Below are 20,794 nucleotides of genomic sequence, written 5' to 3'. Positions count from 1 at the left end.
GAAACAACCCTGCACTACTTCAGTGGCATCTGTCGAGAGTTCCCCATATCTGCGGATGAAAAAAAAAATCATCAAAACTGAATATTCTATTAGCATGGCAAGAAAGACTAAATCGCCAAATTCAAGAGGAAGACTTAAGTCAGTTTTGAAAAAGATTCAATAAATGCTCTAGATCAGCATCAGTTATAGAGTTGATCTACCTTATCATACACAAGAGGAATTTGATCACTGGAATAGCTATCTAAAGCAAAGCTCCTCGACCGCTGGAGCAATATAATCAGCAATGCAACTGTTGAACACTTGATGTTTCAATGTCCAAAACGTCTTACTAGAAGAGACAAGACTCCTTTGTCTAAGCTCAAATATTTCTTCATCATCCCCAGTACACAAAACCAAACCAGACTCCTAAACCTACTTTGCACCACAGCTCCCCAGTGGATAGCAATAGTCTGAAAGTTATGACCCACAACCTTCAACCATTTGTCAAACTATATGCAGTTTGCATAGGATCGAAACCAAATGAGCAGACAACAACGCAGAGCCTTTCAGAACTCTGAGAGATCAGGTGTCCCCTAACAAGCTATCTGCAAAGAGTAACAAAGAAATAACCAAAGCTGATGAATCTTATGAACAACCAGTAACAGTCAGAGTATATAATATACTACCGTCAACCACATGCTTCTAACATGTTTTCTGTTTGTTCTTTTCCCGTCGCTTCACAATTCTTACCCTAAACCTGCTTTCTAATCACACTCACAAACTTATTATTTTCTAAATCCTCTACTACTTCACAACTCCTACCCTAAACCTGCATACTTATCACACTTATGGACCAATCATTTCATATTCTTCCTGCCACCAACTGTCTGTATTCACTCCACCTCTCCCCTTACAGGCTGCTGTCAGTCCCTTGCTAGTTGTTAAGGTCTGGTGATCAAATGCCTCTGAACAAAAAAGCACTAAAGAAATTAAATAAGGAGATGTGACAATAGGCCAGATGTACAAAGCTATCCAGTTACTGACTCGCAAAATAGAGATTGTGACTCACAATTAGGAAGGAGCGTTCCAAGGGTATCCCTTCCGAATTGTGAGTAGTAGGCCATGTGTGATGTATGTCCATGAATGTGGTCGCAAAACAATCACAGTTACCACCAATTTCAAACCTTTGTGAATGGGGGTGCTAACATTTTTTCAGAGCAGGCAGTGATCCCAGGGACCACTGCCTACTTGGAAAAAATGAAGGTGAAAAGTTTCATTTCATTTTTTAAATGGATCCCGTTTTCCTTAAATGAAAACAGGCTGCTTTTTTTAAAAACGTTGCTTATTTAAAAAGCAGTCCAAGACCTGGTTGTCTGCTGACCCCAGCAGGTCACCACCCCTGTGAATGTAGCCATTCCCAAATTGGTCGCAAATTGTGACCTGCCCCATGAATATTAATGAGGCAGGTCCCTTGCAACCCATTTGGAAATCTCTAACAGTGTCTTAGACTCTGTTGTACATTTTGTTTTGCGGATTTCAATTTCAGATTCGCAAAAAATTGCGAGTTGCAAAAAAAAGGTTGTACATCTGGCCCAGTATTTCGTTCAGGTGACAAAATACTATTTGTTGTGAAAAAGCATAGGCATCCCCTGAAAACCTTTATTTGAAGTTACATTTTATTAAAGTGCAATACCTAAAAATACTGTAATTTGCCAGTTATGGTGAGCACTACAACCAAAACCACCCCACGTACCTCTCAAGATCTCACCCATGTTGTCACAGATGAGATCACAAATTACGTGGCATTTTATTGATCCTCAAATTTGGAAGTGGTGTTTTTCAGAATTTGGTTGGGTTGCGCAGCAACTTCAAGACCCATTGCTGGTGCTTGTCAGCCATTTCTCCCAGAGACTGCCAATGTAGATAGACACTGTGGGCAACACTACCTATTTCAGAAAATGCTGCCCTCCAAGCCTTGCAGAAGAGCCTTATCTCTGTTTATGTCACTAATAAAGGAGATAGGGGAATTACTAAATAACTTTAACTTACTACACCTTTCTTAAAATATGCATATTAATGTGCAATTCCATACCCTGCTTGTTTGATTGCAGTATTGGCAATTCAGAGTATTTTCCTTACAAACCTTGCTTGGACTCAAAAAGAGAGGAAGCTGCAGAAATTCCCAGCCTTCTAGAATTCTCCGTAGATCACTAATTGCTTTCCCCATACCTTCATTTAACCCAAAGTGTGGTGGGGTTGTTCAGCATTTTCTCTTAAGGACTGAGACAAGTCGTGGAAGGCTAGTCTAAGTAAACCTTTCAAAAACATTAGTGGTTCTCTATTAATGTGTGATGTTTGTGTATTTAGATTATAAGTTTGTCTCTTAGTGGGTTAACCCCTTCTGTGCGTCTGACGGTGTGATGCTATTTAGATTTGACCATCAACTCCATTTGGTGTGAGTGACTCCATTTTGCGCCCTGCAGCGGTTGCAGGGCAGCACAGGTGTTTTTCCTTACAAAACGTGTTTTTCTTTTTATAAGAAAGAGTCAGACAGTGCTGGCACATATTATGTGGGATGCAGACTTGATAAGAGTTCACAAGGCTGAGACTGTTTTTACCGGAGGAATGTACAAATCTGTCTCAGAACAAACATTGGGAGCCTGGCCAGCTTCAATTGGTGTTTTCGACGCAGATGAAGTACAGCCAGCGTCTCATTTCATAACACAGGGGAGGGGGGTTCTAGAACCTTCCTCTTGAGGTCTTTTAAGGCATAAAAGATGGGGAGACTTGGCACTCAGGTAGGAGTTCACCTGTGGAGCAGACGCGCTGCCCAGGATCTGATTTGTGATTCAGATCGGGTCGCCTTCCTGACTGATTTGAGGGCTCCCTCAGTTGCGCTGGCGAGGATGATGAATTCAACTCAATCGGTGCAGTATTTTAAATCTTGATTACTTAGCTCATGTATACATGTTCTGTTAATGCACTGCACATTTCCTTTCCAAGTCTTGACCACTTGGTATATACATTTATCTTTTTTTCTGCACACATTCTGCTGCATTTGAGATATATGCTTATTGTCATATAGTTGTATGACTTTTATTTGATATTTGGGAAGTGCCTTAATAAATTGATTATTTAGACTGAGTGCTGAATTCATTTGGCATTGTGTCCTTTTAGTTTAAGTGAAAACAATACAGACGGTCAGGAGCTGACAGTGCTCATGTGCGGTGGATGGCTCCTGGCCATCCGACCACATGGCACTTGAAATCCCTCTGGTGCAGGCACCAGAGGGATTTCTTGTAGAAAAAAACAGCCTCTGCAGATGGGGGAGAGCTTCCCCATCTCCCAAGGCTGTTTCTTTTGTTTCAGTGAAATGACGATCAGGGTGAGCTGACGTCACTTTCACTGCTTTGGTGCTCTGGAGGCTATCTGGGCCCCCTGAGCACTGAGGCAGATGGCAGAGGTATCATTGGAAAGGGGAGAACCTTGATCCCGGGCTCTGTATGCATCTAGGGAAGCCTATCGAACCCAGACATTTCTGAAAAACTAGACACCTGGGTGAGTCCAGGGAGATGTGGCTTGTTTTGATTCCCCTAACATTTTCTTAACCAGAATCCCATGCAAACCTTAAATTTAGCTTACAAAAACATATTTTCCTCTGGCAAGTGGGTGGACCAAGCGCCTTTGACAGGGAAGGGCCAAAAACATGTAGATTTCCCTTTTAAACCCACTTTGTTTCTCCCTCAGTTTTTAATTTTATACGTTTTTTAGGCTGACTCTTCTTTGGGCACCCACATTTCGGAAATACATAGGTTTCTCTGATACCTATTTTTCACTCTTTATATTTTACCAAATGAACTGCTGTACACCCGGTACACAATGAAAGCCCATTGCAAGATGCAGCTCATTTATTGGTTGTGGGTACCTTGGGTTTCTTACTGAACCTACATGCCTTATATATCCTCTCAACCAGAAGTGTCCAGCGGATGTAACAGTAAATTGCTTTCGAAAATCTGCCATAGCTGGAAAGTTACAGATAAAAACACAGACAGAAATGGCTCGTTTTTTTTCAACTCAATTTCAATATTTGTTTTATTTTAACTGTTACTTTGTATAGGGAAACATTGAAGGATGTACACAAATTACCCTTTGCTTAATTCAGAATTTTGTTTACTTTTCAGAAATGTATGGCTCTCCGGGATCCACCATTGGTTTCAAACCCATTTCTGTCACTAACTGGGAGGAAGTTGAAAGCACACAAAATAGGAAAAATGGGGTGTGTCCCAGTAAAATGCCAAAACTGTGATGAAAAATGTGTTTTTCTGATTCTAGTCTGCCTGTTCCTGAAAGCTGGGAAGATGGTGATTTTAGCACTGCAAACCCTTTGTTAATGCTATTGCCAGGGGAAACAACGGATGCATTCTTCTGCAGTGCTTTCTTTCCCCCATTTTCCCCCCAAAAAACAAATGTTGGCTGTATTTTTTAGCTAATTTCTCGGTCCCCACCAGGGGAATCCAAAACCTCTGGGTACCTTTAGAATCCCCGGGATGTTGGGGGAAAAAGGATGCAAATTTGGCATGGATAGCTTATGTAGACAAAAAGTTATGGGCGCCTAAGCGTGAACGATCCCAAATAGCCAAACAAAGGCTTAGCATGGGGGTTTGAGGGCATTAGCAGAGAAGGGGTTAAAGCATCCACTGCTGGAATCTGTTAGCTTGGTGTTCACAAATTGAAAGCCTTGCAGGTCAGCTCATACTTTTGTTCATTTAAGTTGGCAAAATAAGCACCTTTGAGGAAGGCAGCAGTAAGTTACTGTTGTGAGTCCAATGCAGCCAAGTTCAATGTGATCGTGCCCTTTTCAAAATACATTTTTAATATGTTTATGATTGCCTCTTTTGTGATTTAGGAGTTAAGCAAGCATTGTGGCTGACAAAATCAAAATTAATAGAAGGCTTACCCAAGAACATCCAGAAGATCAGTGAAGAGTTTGGGACTCAGTTTGAAAACCAGGATGAGAAAGTACAGGAGATTATTTCACGGTCCTGTCTGTGGAGTAACAAAGAGACCAAGCCAGAAAGAGAGATGTTTTGGTAAGTGTTGCCAGTAAACCATAATATGTTTTCCACTGCATTCCGAAATCAATGATAACAACAAAATGTGATTGTATGTGGGAGTAGAATACGTTTTCATTGCTATGTGCTTATTCTCTTAAAAAGAAGAATCATGTGTTTTGAGAGTACTACAGTAGTCGTCATTCACTTGTTTATGGGTCATTGCTGTTTGTGTTTAAATGTGCTGCATAGCAAAGGTGGGTGACCTTGCATGTGCCCCTTAATTTAGTTTAACACTTCTGTTTAAGGGTCCTCCTGAAGACATAGTTTAGAAATGTGATTGCCTGAATGTTTATTATAATATTGTACATGAAGCATGGAGTTTGCTGTGGTTATGGCAGTCAAAAAGTTGGTTCTGCAATATCAAAAAATGAAGAGGAATAGGAGGAGAGGAACAAGTGATGGTAGAGGTGGTATAGGGAATTAAAGGTAGTATTAATGAACTTTAGAGGGGGAAATGTGGCTTGGAAGAGAGGTCACTTACAACTGTTAAGGTTGTGTGCAATCAAGATGTGGGATGGGAGGAATGTAGTATGGTAGAAGGATGAAATTGAGAAATGAGGTGATGGACAGGTGTGCTCCATACCCCCCAAAGACTCCCCACTGGCATCCCTGAAAAGCATCCTACATGATGCATCACATCTCATCTAGGGACTGAATAAATGTGATTACGTCATTCCCAATCTTGATAGAACGACATTGACGCCCCTTGCCAGCCTGCAACATCTTCGAAAGTAGCTCCATCATTTACAAAGCCATCATGACTAGCACCCTCACTTACCTTCCACATAAGCTTTCTTAGCACACTCGCAGCGAGGACACCATCAGACAGCAGATTAAGAAGTGTTAAAAAAGGAAAAATAAAGCAGGAGGACGTTTTCATCTAAGCATCAGGACCACCTTAACGCTGATACAATTTAGGAAAGAGATGAAGACATAGCTTTTTAAAGTACACTACATCACAGTACATTAATGGTACACTACCCATGTACCTCTCCTATCCCTCGTTGACTTTTTCTTTGACTGTGTACAGTGCTCCCTTGCCTTTTGGTCAAGTTCATGCTATAGAAATATCATATACATACATACATACAAAGCCTAAGTGAAGAATTGGAAGCTTAAGGCACTGAGATCTATATCTTGAGTGCAAAGTTAAGCTGGAAGAAAATACCTTTCACTGTCAGAAGTGATGTCACTTAAATTCAGTACATTTATTTTATGCTGTTGTATTTCCGGATACCTGTAAACCAATTGATTATCGGTTACGAAAAGAGCACGGACAGTGTTGGAGATTCAACATTCATTGTTATGTGTTGATTTTTAACATTGCATGATACAACGGTCTGAAGCTGGGTATCTTATTCAGACGGTTCTAGGATTATCATGTAGGATTGTGTATAGTTGTCTGCTGGTTATTGGTTCTGTTTGATTAGAGAAAATGTGTTGATTAATTTGAATACTGACTTAGATCTTTGAAGTGTATTATGTGTGTGAGTGGGTATGTTGGCAGCACTTCACCAACTATTGGCTTGAATACATGTTGTGCAAATGTGCATGTAAAGGTTCTGTCTGTAGTGTTCTGTTTGGGAAAGGCACTTTATAGGTGTGATTGGCAAGGTGTTGTTTAGTTGGTATTGCTGCATTCTAAACCGCTGTTGGGTGTACCATGACAGCAGATTATGGCATATCTAATGTGTTTGTGGTTAGTCTGTTGACTGTGCACTGACTGGGAGATTGTGTTGTGTATCATGGTTTTGGGTGATGTTTATATGGTTTGTTTCATAGAAACGGCCTTCTGTTCCTTAGAGCAGCTGAGCACTGCTGTATGTATATGGTGTGTTATGTCAAACAAGACTTTATTGTAAGTGGTTTATCCTCTGGTGGAGCAGCTAGGCAAAGCAAAAAGTAAATAACTGTACATTTTAGAATCATACAAGCTTAGCTTAAATTGCAGCAGAGCAAACAATATTAAAAATGCAGACTTTAGAGAGAACAGTGTATAGCTCATGATGTGGTCATTCTGCCCCCAAACGCTTTTAGTATTTGCGATAGAACAAATAATAACCATTACTTAATGTAGTTTTGCACATGGCCCATAACATGTGCTTTACGTTGGGGGCTGTACTATGCATGTTACTATTATTTAGCATATGAGTAACTGTTTGTTTCTTTCTCAGCCCTGTTCTGCTACAGGACTTGATACATTTCTGCAGGACTCTCAATTTTAAATACCCAATGCTCTCAAGAAGGGCATTAGCTGAAAACTATCGGCTGGCAACTACATGGAACAGAGGTGAGTGCATATCTCTGCAATAATGCAGTACAAAAAAGCGTAGGTAAACTGAAACCTACTTTCTGTGGGTCAATTCAGCACAGTCAGAACTTAGACCTAATGAGCACAGATTCGGATTAGCAGACTGGTACCTTGCCACACCATAGGAGAGTACTTGTTAAGTGTAAAATGGTACACACCAAGGCTGAATCTACTAATCGATTAAAAATGTTCTATTAAGAATTCTAGAATGAAGGTTTGTTCAGGAGGTGCCAGAAATTGATATATCGTGCTGCAGAAAAGTGTAGAACTATCTGGATTCTGAGTTAGAAACATGTGTTATATCACATCGTCAGGTGAGTTGGAACAAGATTGTCTCAAGCATCCTGGGTGCACTTGGATGGATTTTATTCTAGGGAGTGCCAGGGGAAGCTGTTAGGCTTCTGACCTTAGTACGAAGGATTTTATGTATATTGACAAACGAGTTAAAAGTGGAATTGGGTGTGTCTTTAGGGGCATCCTCATTTTGGTTCATCCGGAGGAGGGTGGCTGCAATGGAGTGTGCAAGGACTCTGATGGGAAGTTTTCTGAGGAATCTGAATGTTGTGTTGGGTTGCTGGTCAGATAGGTAGGGCCAGCCAAGGAGCTTGGGCAGATGAGCTCGAGGTTGCTGAAATGATTCTTTCACAGCCTTGTTATTCTTTTTTTGAGCAAGTTTAAAATCACCAGATGTGCATTATCTGTGGAGAGAAATATGAAGAGGATGGTGAAGAAGATGTTAATGAAATGTTCGTCAGAGCCATGTGGCAGTATGTAAATTGATATTTGGTGCAGTGAGTTGAGACGAGTGTGGTGGAAAGAGGATCATTAATGTGTGAATGGTTTGCAGGTAGGGAGGTTACAGTTTTTATGATGAAAAGTCAACAACCTGACTCATTGGGGTATGTCTGGTGGGTGATGTTCCCCCTAGGGTAGTTTAGTCAAATATATAGGAAGTTATCGGTTGCGTCATTTGTCTGTGAGAAGGTCTAAATATTTGACACATAGAAGGTAGTTAATTTCAGTGGATTGTTTTTTGTGCTCGGTGAGTGTCAAGAGTGGTATACATTTGAAATGAAGTAAAGTGCTTTGGAGATGTCATGTTTGGGGTGAGATATCCCCATACCTCTATGGAAAAGGGTTGAGCTAGGTATTGAAAAATTGTCATATTACTAAATCTGTTGTGGGTGTAAATTAAGACTTCAAATGACAGAAATTATAATGATTCCAATTGTAAACCTACTGTTAATTAATTGTCTGTTATATTATATTTATGAACCCTACACAATGCTCAATAAACAAGATAACAATTAATTATGACAGCAGCAGGAATTGGTTGGTCTTAAAAGTAGTTGCTTTTTTAGGTCGAGCGTTAGCGTTCGGCCTGCTGTATACTAAAGTATACAATAGAGTGAGTTCAGCGTTCTGATTTGTTTGTTGCAGTATCCTTCAAAAATCCTTGCTTGCTAGTGGTCAGTTCTGCCTCTTTGTCCTGCCTTTTTTTACTTTGGGAGCAGCACAAAGTACTGTGTAATTACGCTATGTCCTGTTTATCTCTTCTGAAGGGGACTTTTCTTTCAATATTGGCCTGTTTGCCTTGCACTGTGGATGTTTCTTCAGTCCCTCCTCCTCACCAGCTCCCTCTGTAAAATTAAACCAACATCAAAGGGGGGCTTTTCCAGGGCCAGCTCACCCTCGCTCTCTTCCTCTGTTATTTTCAGTCTGTGTGGCAATAAAAGTCCAGTCAGTAATTTACAACGCTATGAGCTCTAACTCGAGCAAACACGAGACTATTGCATTCCAAATGCTTGTTAAAACTTGGTGGCAAAGGAAATTATTTCAGTTGAAATCTAGAAAATGTATGTTTAGGCTAAACATTGCATTTTAGATTGCATATCACAGTAAATCTACATTTCACAACTTGTCTGTTCTAGAGTCTGACCTTTTTCAGGTGCGTGGCCTTAATGGGATTCTTCTGAATGCAAAGAGTCCTTTAGAACCTCTGGCTTCCAAGGAGGAGATAATTGACACTCAGAAACATGTTTTGGAGACCTTCTATCCCATCACACCCACTATTGATCTTCAGGAAACCTACGTGTATGACGAAGTAAATGATACAGGTACAGTGACTCAACGTTATATTAGCAACTAAAGGTGAAAGAATTGTTGAGGTAGTATATATAAGATGTTTTAACAGTCAAGAATGACACTTTTCAAATAGGCTTTGAACCCTTGTCCTTGATAAAGCAGCAGTCATGTGAGCTATTTCACTCTTTCATTACCGAGTGTGGACTTCAAGAGGACCATGATGGAAGCAATCTCAGCAGTGATCTTTTGCAACAGTGTGTAGATGGTGGCTTTCATCCTAACTGTGTTGTGTTAATGGGATTTATTGTGCACCACTCTCACCCCTGAAGTGGTATCCTGAAACAGGCAGGCACAAAAACAGTGAAAATGGATATCCGAATGAGCCATAAAAAACTAGTAACGTAGTTACACTGTGACATACAAAAGTGTGTGTGTTGTTCTTGGTCTTGTCTGATGTTACATTCAGTTTGTCTGTAGCAGATATGCTTTTTAATCTTTTTTTTCATTTGTAGGTTTTAAAGAAGGTTATCCTTATGCTTACCCACACACTTTGTACTTGACGCACACGTGCAATCAAACGGATGGTGTTCTGTTCAAACCTGAGCATCTCCAGGCCAAGATGATCATGTTTTCGTTTGGCAACGCATTGGCTAATGCAAAGAAATTGCATGGGGTAAGTAGTCTACATTGCATACTGAAACCTCCACCTTTTTGGAAGCTTCTGATTACATACCTGTCTCAGCTGATCTCTTCCATGTTCTAAATGTCTCACCCTCAGCATGTCCTTTATTCTTGTGGCTCATGTCACGGTTAGGGTTCATTTTGCTGATGTTCAGTGGGGGAATCCATTGCTATGTTTGCCAACATCCATGTCTCCCAGTGATAGAGCTGGCCGGTGGCAAGGTCATGTGTCTCTGGTAATGCCCTTGTGCTTTTCTACCTCTCCTGTGATGTTCCTAAATAACAAAGACGTGCTGTTGGATAGTAGGTGCTGTACATTTTTCCTCAGTCACTCCCTCATTCATACCTGGCAGGCATATCAGCTCCCTATACACGTAGCCACGGCACAAGTGCACAGCAGTAGGGCCATATTTTAGGTCTGAGAAGCAGAAGCCGCCCTGGGAGTCCATGCAGTGCCCATCTTGCCACTAACAAAGTGTGCTTTAAAAACACAAGCTTTAAACCGTTCTTCTCCCTTGGACTATCATTCGATTAAGGTTACTCACGATGTTAATTTTGAGGTTTTGGGTGTTTGCATTATCACTTCTAAACATTAAGCCTTGGCAAGAAAATGAAAGGGCCGCACTCCTTTATATGGGAGTGCTGCAGCCCAAGGCTTCTCAGAGTGTAGGCAATCTGGCACTTGCGGCAGCTTGCAATGTATTTATAGTGCTTGCCATCTCAAAGGCGATTTATAGGTATTCATTTTATGGCATCTTTTAAACAATATATTTAGAATTTTTGGTGCCGGCCATTGAGAGTAAAACCCAGTTATTAGTATCCAGGAGCAAAATTTAGGGCAGTGAATTAAATTTGCTGTGAAAGTCGTTCCTGTTACTGTAACTTTAAACATTGTCAACAAATGTATTGAGTGGTAGTAGTAGTTCAAATGTAGTTTATTAGACTTCTCATCCATCGAAACACACCCAACATCCAATATTAATTACACACATGAGCCTACAAAACTCTTATTAAAAGAATTAGCGACACTACAATTTACAATTAAGTAGCAATCCATTTACAAATTGCATTCAAACCATAATACTACCTGCACTTTAATTGATTCCACAACTAACAAATATTCAGCTGCCCTCTGCATCAGCCAAATTTGAGCTTCTTTTAAAATACATTTCAGATACATTATATGCACGTCTGGTGCTACATTGAAGTATTGGATAAGCAAAATTTGAAGTATTGGATAAGCAAAATAATTTAGTAGACTTTGCACACTATGGCAGGGAAGATGATTATGCAGATATTCAAATTATAATAATAAAGAATTTGTGCCATGGTGAAAAAGTAACTGTTGGTATTATAAATTTGGATTATTACCGCTTAACAGATAACGATTAGTGCAGGTGCTAATTGTAGCTCATTTTAATAAGTAAGAAACGTTTTGGTAATTTTCAAAATAGTTATTTCCCATAATACAATTCCCCGTAGCCAGCTTTCTCAAGGTGATTGTACTTGCACTGAGATACGTATTATTAATTGTTGTAATCACAATTAGTGTCATAACTTTCAAATAGTATTTACATTTTGTTACTAGTATGTTTTCATAATTGTGTCACTCCGTAGAAGATCTATCGAACACTCTGAGACGCTACAGCTAATCTCACTTGACTGGGAAGCGATGAACTGTATACATATCATCTCAATTCTATGTTGAACTCAACACAGCCCTAATCCTAAACAAATAGCATATATACCTGTACTCAATGGTAGCCCTAGTGTATGTCACTATTCCCATCCCTCATATTTCTTCAGGTCACACATACACTCTGTGGCCAGTTCTAGACATGTCATACATCTAATTGGTACACAAATGCATAATGTACATTTAGCAATGGCCCTGTTAGCACACAATATCAATTAAGACTTGGTAAACCCATCATGGGTCTCTGTCTTCTACCAAATACCTGCTCAAGATGTTCCCCGGTGTTCAATTCAATTCAATTCATTTTTAAAAACAGCATCCAGATATTTGTAGCTGCTGGTCATCGGCTGTAGTGATTAAGAGGTCTGCTAAAGGCTGCTTATGTTCCTTAATAATGTAAATCGAAACTTTACAGTGTTTGAATTTGACCTTTTCTGAACTTTACAGTGTTTGCATTTAGGTTTTATAAAGTTAGCATCTAAATTTTAATTTTGAAGTGTTTGGGTTTAACTATGTTGTTCGAATTCACTTTAGATGCTCATATTCTTTAATGTAAATACCAACCAGAGCATAAGTAAACCCGAAATGATTAATAGGAATGTCATAGATAATGGCCTTCCTAAGGTACCAAAGGTAACTGGTCAATTTCCCATATGACCTATGCCTGATGAGTGAAATTAAATAAGCTGTTTCCCATCAATGCAAACATCGTAGGTTTTCCACTGAGTACCAAACTATAATGCATAGTCATGAGTAGTGCAGGAGTGTTAGTTGATTTTGCTGTAGGCCAATTTGTTGCAGAATATCGATTTTCCTGACTACAATGATGGCTAACCTCAATTAATATACAGGCTCAAATGTTTGCAATATATCTACTTCATTCTTTACTAACTTAAAGCAGCTAATGCAAAAATAGGTAAAACAAGTTTAAAAACACATTTCTTAGCAAACCAGAGAAACTGAGTTAGAGACAGCTAAGTGTCAGGTAATTCACCTAATAGTCATTCCAGGACCAGTACAGCATTTGTTGCTTTCTACAGCAGTGTTTTTTGTTTCTTTGCAGATGGCGTGTGACATTTTATGTAATCCAGATTATCTGCACATTCCATATGTTTGTAGAAATCTGAAACTCATTCAGGACTACAGGTTCTACCAAGCAGAGGATCACCAACTTCACAGAGAGGGATTCCTTAGAAATTCACTGTTATCTAACCACCTCTCAAAGAGTTCCAGAACCATGCTGGCATGCCAAGTAGGCTGATACCTCACCTTAAGGCGTTTAGTGTGATTGATTCCGCTCAGAAGGTAGATACAAAATTATTGCTATTCAATGTGGACCCGGCTACTGGTTCCTATGCGGCTGAAAAAACTGACCAAAAAGTATTTCTTGATTTATAATCCTTCCTGCTTTCTGCAAAACTGGAGAAAATAGGAAGACTTCTACCAGTCATAATAAAACAGGATCCCGTCTCCTTTCCAAACAGTCAGCATTTTCCCTGCAGACCTGTACTCCTTTCTAGTATTGGGGTCCACATGGAAAAAAGGATGCCCCTTCGAAAAGCCCTGAAGTCGCAGGGTTCTGCCCTCAAGCAGAGGTCATGTTTCTCCTAAAGGACAGGAGGACTAAATCTGGTAAAAAGATTTGGAGAATCTCAAAATAGGAAACCAGACTTGCGATCTTCCCATGAGGGTAATTAACATCCTTTGCCTTCACAACTGTAATTTCACTCAGACAATCATCACAAATGATGGAAAAGGATAACTGGTCCCCAGAATCCAAGTTTGCATGAATTACCTTTGCCACTTGGTATGGCCTCTGGAGCTTTGGAAGCTGTGACTGAAACGTTTCTCTGACAGATGGGCTGAACTTGTGCATCAGGCTTGCAAACTAGCATCTAGTTGCTCCTGTCCAAAAATATCTGGAATTATAAATGCTACAGCACCAAATAGGTTAGGAAGGTGTTCTGCCTGGACTTGAACTTGTGATGCAGCACATGTGCCAAAAGCCGTTGAAACTTTGCGAAACTCTGAACATGTTTGCCTCTAGACAGATTGATATATCACTGCAAACAAAATGTCTGTGTAGCAGAATGCTCAGTTTTTTCTGTCTCTGTCCAGATACAGAATTGCAAAGTATCCGAATAAAAGTGCAAAATAATTAATGTGAAGGCCACTCTTGCCTAATCAAGGAGGTGGTCATATCCTTACCTCCTCACCAGTATATGATTGCATCCAATGTAATGACCATGTTGGGCACTTTTCTAAAAAATTGTCTTTCCTTTCTATACTCCCATGTTGTTTAACCACCACTGGAGTTTTTCCCCCAGTGTCCTCATCCCTGCTCAGATGTAGAATGAATCTTACTGTACTCTAAACCTCAGTAGTGGAGGGATCCTGGGAAGATATCCTGAGACAATGGGCCGCCAAGCATGTGCAATGTTTGGAGAAACAAAGGGTTCTTGTTTAGGTCCTAGTAAATCTCCCTGTGCACTTCTCAGTATATCAGTAAATCTGCGCTCTTCAGGAGATTTTTGGCAAGATAAATAGGGTTTTTAGTGTATTTTTTGTGAACCTTAAAACACAAGTGTGAAGTGCTCCTGCTACCGTCATCAGCAGCTTGATTATACATCAGTAGTCTAAGAACAGAGTGAATGAGAAGACTTTTAAACTTCCAAACCTGCCTCTCCCTGATGAGATGCAGGAATCTGTGATTAGGGTTGGAGATGAGCACAACCAGATAACTGTCTTTGAGAGCTACCCTATGAAATCTGTCTCGCTCCTGAAAGCATTTCTGAGGGCAACTGATATTCTTCATCTTGAAACTAACAGTAAACTATACATCCATTGAAATCATGAAGTTTATGACACGATTGTCCTTTTGTGGGATCAGGAAAATGCTTTTTGTAAACTAGGTGTAGCACTGTTTGCACAGTAGCTTCTTTTCTTGGAAACCTGGTTTCATCCTTTTTATCATGCTCTTTTGCACTCTCGAGAGCCCTACTGGGGCCAGCACATGGAACTGGACCACAGTAAAAACAAAATCTAAAACTTCCCACTCTGAATGAACCACACATTTGGGATCACTTGAGTCACCATGGTTTCAACCATGCAGTTCTCTCTCTGACATTACTGCAAAAATAGGATGGTTTACCTGCATCATTCCACTGCTCATTTAAGGACTGTTTTGCTACTCAGCTGTTCCTGGAACAAAAGAGCTTGCATGTCACTCGTCATACCATTGGATCCAATCATCCATACCACTGTGTGATCTATGAGAACCTTAGTAGTGAGTGTAGTTGGATGACCAGGCCCTGCCCTTTCCAGTCTTCCTAAAGGCTATACCAGGGAACACCTTTTCATGGACACCTCATTTTTGCCAATTGTTTTAAATGTGTTATTGTAATTTATATAAAATGTTCACAAAACATCCAGAATTTGGCCTCTGTGTAGGCTTCAAATTGTGTTAATTTCCTCAACTTGGGACTCCACCTTAAATGAGGAGGTTCTACATCTCTCCATAGAGATGGCACAGTTGGTGTTGTCCAGGAGTCATGTTATTTTCTGTGCCCAATTACTCAATCATGTCTAAATCACTTTGTTCCTCTCTGACCTTTGCCATTTTTGCAACTCTGATGTTTTGATTCAATCTTGTAGCTTATATGGGCTTGACTTCCTTGACTTATCCAGGCCTCTCTTTGGGTAATATGCATATTTCCGGTCAAACCTGGGTGTTGTGGTAATTTTGCCTTCAATAGTTAACCTCTGGTGCGGCACCCTTAGCCTACTCCATACTTCTTTGTCCAATGGTATTCTAAGACTTTTTTGGAAGTATGACCCCACTCTTGTGACCTTGGATGCTTCCACTCTTTCTGGTCATTATTGGACCCTAATTCTCCAGCCCTTCTTCTTGCTCACAGGGTCAAGAAAGTCTTGTTCATTGCTAAGTCACCTTGCCTTGGGTTTTATCCGGGGATCCCAACAAATAGAGAACGTTAAAACCTTGTTGTTGTCTTCAGACAAACTCATCTGTTTCTCATTCACATCTGTATCCATGTACATGAGTTTTCCACTTGGAGAGGATTATCCTCACTTAGGTGCTTCTCATCCAATTAACAGAACTTCTCTCATTAGCCCACTCATGGAAGGGAGGTCTGAATACTCTCAGAAGATACAGGTCTATGGCTGCCTCCTTTCACTACATTACATTCCAAAGCCAATCAGCTGGTTCATGGTCACTGATTGCACATAAATTAATGTAATTCTTTTACATATGGGCTTTCTGACAGCCACTACAGGTTCTCAACCCATGAACAGGGAGGTCAAGAACAGACCTTAATATACCCTGAAAAACATTTCAGGGCCGTCATCACTTCATTCAGCCATTATAGTTGTCACTGATATCCTTCACAGTAGAGGGCTGATCTGATGTCAGTCCTGTGATCACACCAGAAGGCCCCTGTGCCTTGTAGCAACACTTTTACATTGGTTAACTGTGGTTCTCCGAAAGATGAAGTGCTCTCTCTGTTGTTATGCTTTCACTTTCATAATCCCCTTATGGCAATCAGTTCCTTCCAGAAGGATATTTCTACAGCACTACAAAATGTTTCACCAGGAAGGGCTAGTTGGAATTTGTTTTTGAAGCCGTGCCACAGCTGTAGTCCAATGTCTGCATATCTGACTCACTGTGCCTGAGTTGGAGGTTCATATTAGCCAAATAACAAGAGGGGCAGTGGGTTTTACCCAAGAGCACTCTCCACTGAGCACACTTCTAGTCAGCTCACATCGTCCTTTCCCCTCTTCCCATCAGGAGTGGTGTTTCCTCGATCACCTCTTCTCCGGGACATGCATCAACCACACCTCCCAATGGCACTAGCTGGTCACAGAACAGCATGGAGACAAATTCTCCTTTGGCCCAAACTACTGTCACGTGGCTACCTATGGGAACAAGGGTCAGCCAGGAAAGAATCGAACAAAACAAAAAGGGAAAATACAGCTGGGGTATTTTGAGATGCTAGATGAAATGCTGAAGGTTAAATAAATGGAGGATAATTTCTAACAAGGGGCACTACTGAAAGTAGAATGTGCAAAGCAATTCACTAATAAGATGTTTTTTGAAACCAGATGTAGGCATTTTCTGAAGCGCCGATCACCCCAAAAAGTACAATATCACTCATAAAGACTATCACCCACAAAAGAAACAATCCATAAATCCCCAAGGAGTCCTATTCTGCCTACACAGCAAAAACGTTGCTTTTCTGGTGTGGGCAGGTTAAGATGTAGTGGGTCTGGTTTGTCTTTTGATGCAGATAACCTCACTGTTTTTCCCTGGTTTTCTTTGAAATGTTGTTCCCGCATTGTTTAACCTTTTTACTGCGGGCGCCGGCCAGTGGCCGATGCCCACACTCCCTCCCTGGTGCGGGTCACGACCAGTGGCCGACACCAAGGAGGGTATTAATAAATCCTCGGGTGCATTGCACCCGAGGATTATTTTTTTTATTTTTTATTTTCCCGGGAGACACAGAAGCTTCCGTGTCTCCCCCCCACCCGCCCCTTTGTGACGTCAGCGCGCCACGAGGCGCGCTGACGTTACAAAGTTGTTTTCCCCATCGAAGCAGGAAGCAGCCTTGCGGCCGCTTCCTGCTTCAATGGGGAAAACGGTCTTCCCCACGTTCGGGAAGGCCTCGTAAAAAAGGGGAGAGTCTCCCCTTTCTTACAAGGCCTTCCTGAAAGTGTTTCCTGGCCCCCGGTCGCAGCTGTGCTGCGATCGGGGGGCCAGGAAAACTTTCAAAAGGCCTCGTAAGAAAGGGGAGACTCTCCCCTTTCTTACGAGGCCTTCTGAAAGTGTTTTTCCTGGCCCCCGATCGTGAAACACCACTAGACGCCAGGGATTTCACTTGGGGTGGTCGGCCCCCTCTGAAAACGGGCCGCCCCCACCAGGGGCATATTTAAAAAAAAAAGTAGGTGCCCCCTGACCTTTTTATTAGTATTTTTTTTTTTTTAAGAAACAAATTTTTTCCCTGGGGGGGGGGGGGGTGCGATTGCACAACCTCCCCACCCCCCGCAGGGGAATTTTTTTTTTCTTCAAAAAAAAAAAATACAAATAAAAAGGTCAGGGGGTCGCCCGTGGGCAGGGCGACCCCCTGTGGGGGCAATATTTTTTTTAGATGTTGTAGGGTTTCCCTGGGGGCCATTTTGGCCCCCAAGGAAACCATACAACAACAAAAGAAAATAGATCTATATATAGATCTATATATATAGATATATCTATGTAGATATATCTATCTACATAGATATATCTATAGATATATCTATGTAGATAGATATATATATATATATATATATATATAGATAGATCTATATATATCAATCAATCAAAGAGATTTAAAAAGCGCGCTACTCACCCGTGATGGTCTCAAGGCGCTGGGGGGGGACGGGGGAAGGGAAAGGGGCTGGGAGGTTCACTGTTCGAAAAGCTAGGTTTTGAGGCCCTTCCTGAAAAGAAGTAGGTTTTGGGTCTTGCGAAGGTGGGTTGGGAGGGCGTTCCAGGTTATGGGTGCAAGGTAGGAGAAGGATCTGCCCCCGGTGGTGGTGTGTTTGATGCGGGGGACAGAGGCGAGAGAGAGGTCAGCTGAGCGAAGGTTTCGTGTGGGGGTGTGGAAGGTGACTCTCGTTGAGGTAGGCAGGGCCTGTGTTGTGGAGTGATTTGTGTGCGAGGATGAGGATCTTGAAGGTGATCCTTTTGTCAATGGGGAGCCAGTGGAGGGATTTGAGGTGTGGAGAGATGTGTTCGTGTCCGGGGAGGTCGAGGATGAGTCATGCTGCTGAGTTCTGGATGCGTGTAGTTTGCGCTTGAGTTTTAGAGTGGTGCCGGCGTAGAGGGTGTTTCCGTAATCAAGTCTGCTGCTGATGAGTGCATGAGTGACAGTTTTTCTGGTCTCTGTGGGGATCCATTTGAATGCTTTTTCCAGTATACGGAGTGTGTTGAAGCATGAGGAGGTGAGAGCGTTGATTTGTTGGGTCATCGAGAGGGAGGACTCTAGGATGATGCCGAGGTTGCGTGCGTGGTTGGCGGGGGTGGGTGCAGGGCCTAGCGTGGTGGGCCACCATGAGGGGTCCCAGGTGTTTTTGTGTGGGCCAAAGAGGATTATTTCGGTTTTGCTTGATTTGAGTTTCAGGTGGTTGGCTGTCATATATATATCACTTTTGTCAATATGTGTGTGGTTTCCCTGGGGGGAAAAGGGTCAGACTTGTCTAGTGGCAGTTTTAGTGCCATAAAGAAGCGCAGAAGGTTTATATGCCTACTGCAAAGAGCAAATCTGTATTTTATGTAAATAGCTGAGTACATTAGTAAAGTCACCCATTACCTGCGCTATAATACCAATGAAATGTATGTGCGGGGTGGAGGGCGGGTATGGAGAGATGAAGGGCACTTTTGCTAGGTGGTAATGAGGGAATCCGAGGAGGAGGGAGTGGGAGCAGCAATAATGATTGTTGGACTGGGTGCAGGAGGTGCTAAAGACTGTGACGAATGGTATGTGACAAGGTGTTTTTTGAGTGTCTTGAAAGAACGTGCTGATTGAGGGAAGAAGCGCAGGTAAGGTGGCCTCTACTGTTGCACGTATCTCACACACACCATTGATTTTGTGACTGTCTACGTAGGCTAGTGTTTTAGAGCAACAGTTTAGCCAATAGCAGAGATGGCATCTTGATGAATGACTGCTGCCTGCACTCGGGTTATAGAGGACCGCTCTGACATAGGATCAGAGACTGAGACATCAGATACTGAGACAGCATCTGAGGGATAGGACAATGGCACAGACTCGGAGTGATTTTTCAGTCGGAGGAGTCCCATTCGATAACTCCTCTTCCAGTACGTTATGAGGGCGGTGATGAGGACAGGCCTGCTGTCCCTTCGCAAGCTGTTTGTGCAACTGGGTAATAGTGGGTTAGCCCAACCCAGAGAGCAGGTGAATGCGGCGGCAAGCAGAGAGAGAGAGAGAGTGCTCTCTTGGGAGCTCCCCAATTTAGTTCAGCCCCAAATTCCACCACCCAAATCGTATTGTGGAGACATCAAAATTATCTATGGCAAAACAAACTGGTTTTGTAAGGCAGGCACCTGTGTTTTTGGTCCTAGATTCGGCGGCCATATAGAGAAACACACTAAAGGAAATTTGTGGCTCCTCTCAGATTCCAGAACTTTCTGTCACCGAAATGTGAGGAAAAGGTGTTTTTTTAGCCACATTTTGAGGTTTGCAAAGAATTCTGGGTAACAGAACCTGGTCAGAGCCCCACAAGTCACCTCATCTTGGATTCCCCTGGGTTTTTAGTTTTCAAAAATGCGCTCGTTTGCTAGGTTTCCCCAGGTGCCGGCTGAGCTAGAGGCCAAAATCCACAGGTAGGTACTGTTTTCTATGAAAAAATTTGATGTGTCCACGTTGTGTTTTGGGGCATTTCCTGTCGCGGGCGCTAGGCCTACCCACACAAGTGAGGTATCATTTTTATCGGGAGACTTGGGGGAACGCTCGGTGGAAGGAAATTTGTGGCTCCTCTCAGATTCCAGAACTTTCTGTCACCGAAATGTGAGGAAAACTTGTTTTTTTAGCCACTTTTTGAGGTTTGCAAAGGATTCTGGGTAACAGAACCTGGTCAGAGCCCCACAAGTCACCCCATCTTGGATTCCCCTAGGTTTCTAGTTTTCAGAAATGCACAGGTTTGGTAGGTTTCCCTATGAGCCGGCTGAGCTAGAGGCCAAAATCTACAGGTAGGCATTTTGGAAAAAACTGCTGTGTTTTCTGTCAAAAAATGGGATGTGTCCACGTTGTGTTTTGGGGCATTTCCTGTCACGGGCGCTAGGCCTACCCACACAAGTGAGGTATCATTTTTATCGGGAGACTTGGGGGAACATAGAATAGCAAAACAAGTGTTATT

General features: G+C 41.8%; 1 protein-coding gene across 1 annotated transcript in view; it reads left to right on the top strand.

Annotated features, from left to right (window-relative positions):
- Positions 1 to 20,794, top strand: part of MRPL37 (mitochondrial ribosomal protein L37) — a 62,943-nt gene that overhangs the window by 20,687 nt on the left and 21,462 nt on the right. Inside the window, exons 2-5 of the mRNA XM_069232630.1 lie at positions 4,886 to 5,069; positions 7,268 to 7,383; positions 9,336 to 9,521; positions 10,002 to 10,162. Of these exons, the coding sequence (XP_069088731.1) occupies positions 4,886 to 5,069; positions 7,268 to 7,383; positions 9,336 to 9,521; positions 10,002 to 10,162 (647 nt within the window). The remainder of the gene's footprint in view (positions 1 to 4,885; positions 5,070 to 7,267; positions 7,384 to 9,335; positions 9,522 to 10,001; positions 10,163 to 20,794) is intronic.

Source organism: Pleurodeles waltl, chromosome 4_2 (assembly GCF_031143425.1).
Source record: "Pleurodeles waltl isolate 20211129_DDA chromosome 4_2, aPleWal1.hap1.20221129, whole genome shotgun sequence".
Lineage (NCBI taxonomy): Eukaryota > Metazoa > Chordata > Amphibia > Caudata > Salamandridae > Pleurodeles > Pleurodeles waltl.
The sequence above is the reverse complement of the archived record's forward strand: the minus strand, read 5'-3'. Positions and strand labels throughout refer to the sequence as shown.